The sequence below is a fragment of the Alligator sinensis genome, unplaced genomic scaffold (assembly GCF_000455745.1).
Source record: "Alligator sinensis unplaced genomic scaffold, ASM45574v1 scaffold1509_1, whole genome shotgun sequence".
Lineage (NCBI taxonomy): Eukaryota > Metazoa > Chordata > Crocodylia > Alligatoridae > Alligator > Alligator sinensis.
This window is the reverse complement of record NW_005842711.1, coordinates 732,360-735,558: the sequence shown is the minus strand read 5'-3', so window position 1 is coordinate 735,558 and position 3,199 is coordinate 732,360. Positions and strand designations below refer to the sequence as shown.

General features: G+C 65.1%; 1 protein-coding gene across 1 annotated transcript in view; it reads right to left on the bottom strand.

Moving 5' to 3' along the window:
* Positions 1-2,577, bottom strand: part of NOTCH3 (notch 3) — a 35,532-nt gene extending 32,955 nt beyond the window's left edge. The window contains exons 1-2 of the mRNA XM_025216160.1: positions 1,569-2,577; positions 1,280-1,364 (exon numbers count right to left, since the gene is read on the bottom strand). Coding sequence (XP_025071945.1) covers positions 1,280-1,364; positions 1,569-1,665 — 182 coding nt within the window. The 5' untranslated portion in view covers positions 1,666-2,577. The remainder of the gene's footprint in view (positions 1-1,279; positions 1,365-1,568) is intronic.
* Between the last annotated feature and the right edge of the window lie 622 nt (positions 2,578-3,199).

Here is a 3,199-nt window from a genome sequence, read left to right as displayed (position 1 = left end):
CCCATGTGCCCCCCACCAGGCCAGATGCCCCCCTCCCCGCAGTGCTCACCCTGCCGGGAACCAGACCAAGGAGTCCGCATCCCCAAGCTGGAGACAGTATGGGTTGGGAGCCCGGATACCTGGGTTCTACCCCAGCTCCAGAATGTGTGGGGTCAAATTACTGGGGGTGGAGGCCTGGGTCCCAGCTCTGAGAGGGGAACCCCACTGGCCTGGGAGCCCAGCCACTTGGTTTCTATTCCAGGAAGAAAGTGGAGTCTAATAATTGGGAGGTGGGAGAGAGCTGGGAGCCAGGACTCCTGGGTGCTACCCAGACTTCACTCGGCTGCAGGGCCCTGCTGGTCCAGCTGCCCAGATCTCTGTTGCAGCCCCAGCCGATTCCCCCAAAACCCCCAGATACCCCCAGCTGTGAACCTTGCTAGTAGCAGCTGCCCCCACTGCAAGCAACAGCCACCCGTGCCTAGCCTGGGACAGGTCAGCTAGGAACTGCCCAACTCAGGTAACAGCAAGCAGGGATCCCAGCCCCTGCCCTCTTGTGGCATCTGCAGAGGGCTGGCCCAGTGGGTGCTATGGGGGAGGAGGGGTTGCTCTGAGACTGGCCTGGTGGGGGTGTTTTCACAGAGCAGCCCCAGCCCGGCTCAGCCCCCTGCCCCACTACCAGCAGCTGGTTCTTGTCCAGACATCAGCAGGCAAGAGATCGAATGTCTCCCAGGCCCCCCTTGTGGGGAGGCCCCTGATCCCGCAGCCAGGGCCAGGGAGGCAATGCCCCCTCCCCCCTGCCGCAGGGGCAGGAAGTGGCGGGGGCAGGGATGGGGGGTGTGTGGGGAAGACACGTCACCAGCATAGGCTTGTTGCAAACACAGCAGGGAAGAGTTGGGAGCAGATGTGGGTGTTGGGGGGGGGCACACATCAGGGGATCCAGCCTGCCCAGGCTGCAAGGGTTAATCCCAGCTGGAAGTTATTCCCACCCCCAACAGTCCCTGTCCAGGCTACTTGTGGGCAGGGGGGCTGTGGCCCCCACAGCCAGTGCCAGCCCCCCCCAGCTGACAGACCCCTCCAGAGGGAAGCAGAAGCAATGGGTAGAGACCCCAGCAGTGCAGCAAGCACCCCCTTTCTCTCAGAAATGAAACCCAGGCATCCGGTGCACCTGGATTCACTATGTTTGCCCAGGTGGGGGGAAAATGGGAGGGAGCCCTACCAGGGCACCCCCGGCACAGACCCCATCCTCCCTTCCCTGCCCCACGAGAGCATCCACTGTCCCGGGCCAGGAGGAGCAACTCACACGCAGGCCGCCTTGCCATTGGAGTAGAGCACGCACTGGCCGCCGTTCTCGCAGGGTGCGGAGCCTTCCAGGCACTGCCCAGCTGCTGAGAGAGCAGAGGTATTAGCCCTGGAGGCTGGGACCTGTGGACCCAGTACCCACCTGCCCTGGGCCTCCCCCTCCAGCTCCCAGGCCCCTGCTCTGGGGTACCCATCGCTTGCCCCTGCAATGAGCTGCAGCCCCCTCCAAGCTGCCACCCAGGTCACAGGTGTTACATCAGTCCTTGGGGAGAGTGACGGGGCTCAGTCACCTTCGCTCGGCCTGGAGGGGTGAAGGGGGCATAGAAACCACTCCCCCAGTTCCACAGGCAGTTGCAGAGGGGATGACTTGAAACAGGCCCCAACCATGGCTGTGTCTGGGAGGCTGAGGGACAGGGCAGAGCCCCCCACAAATGTCAGCTGGGGGCAGGCGGGGAGCCAGGCCAAGCAGGGCTCAGCTCCCTCACTCCCCACCCGCTGGCCGGCACAGCCCCTGGGAGCTCTGTGCGTGCCCAGCACACAGAGCAGCTCGGGCAGACAATGCCACCCCTCCCCTCTCCCCCGCACAGCTCCCGAGCTAGAGCCAGCCGCAGCTCCAGGCCCCAGCCCTGGCCCAGCCAGCGCTGGAATCTGCTCTCGCCCTGCTGTACTCCGAAGCCCCCAGGGCCCGCAGCCCCAGCCAGGGCAGAGCAGGGGAGTGGAGCCCACTGGACTGGGGCTGGAACTGGGGGTCTCTGCGCCTGGCTATAGGGTGCCAGAAAGACAGACACAGAACATGAGGATCCTGGCCATGGCCTCATCTGCACAGGAAGAGGGAACCCAGGTGTCCTGGGGCTCTGCTCTGACCCTCTAGGACCCCACTTTTCCCAGAGGCGCAGAGGAAACCCAGGTGTCCTGGTGCTACCGGTCCCTCTAAACCATTGGACTCCCCTCCTTTCCTACCACTGCAGAGGGAACTCAGGTGTCCTGGTGCTCTGCTCTGACCCACTTGGACCCCACTCTTCTCCCAGAGCTGTGGAGAGAACCCAGGTGTCCAGGGTCCTGTCCTATCCCAGCGGTAGCCACTGCAGCCCCACATCCCCTCCCCTGGGTAGCAGCTGTAACTCCCAAGGCCAGGAGGGGAGATAAGAGGCCGTGGGAACATGGGTGGCACCAGGGAGCCAGGGATATGGGGCAGGGAGTGCCGGCAGCAGCCTGGGCTGGACCCCCCAGCTCCACTCCCCAGCAATGCTCTGGGCACCAAACAGCACCACATACACCCCCCAAAATCCCCAGGGGACACATGCTGGGCAGGGGCCAGAGTGCCTGGATGCCTGGGCTCTGTTCTGGGCACCAGGATGGAAGGGAGGTCTTGGGGGTCAGAGCAGGAGGGCTAAGAGCCAGGACGCCTAAGTTTTCTCCCCAGTCGTGGGAGTGGAGTGCCCCAAGCCCTGGGAACCAGGAGTGAGGTCAGGTGGGTACAGAGCATGGGAGCTGGAGCCCGGATGCCTGGGTTCCACTCTGCTCTGGGATGGGAGCACAGCAAATGGGTTGGGGGGAGCCCACGCCTGGGTTCTACCCGGGCTCTGCAGATGGGGCCAGGCCAGGGGGAGCTGCAGCTGCTGGGAGGATCTGGACCCTGGATCCCTGACTAGCTGTGCACCCCAGGCCTGGCCTGAGCCCTGCAGGACAACTCTGGGGGCCTGTAATCCCAGGCCCAGCCTGACACCGATCCAGCTGCGGGGTCCCCATCCCCCCAGGCCCAGCCTGAACCCAGAGCAGCTGCGGGTACCCGCGCCTCCTGGCCCAGCCCGCGGGGGGACGGAGGAGAGGGAGGGATGCCCGGCCGGGCCGGGAGATTCCTGCGCTCTCCAGCTGCGGCGCGGGGCTTTGTTGGCGGCTGCGGCGCGGCCCCGGGGCAGGG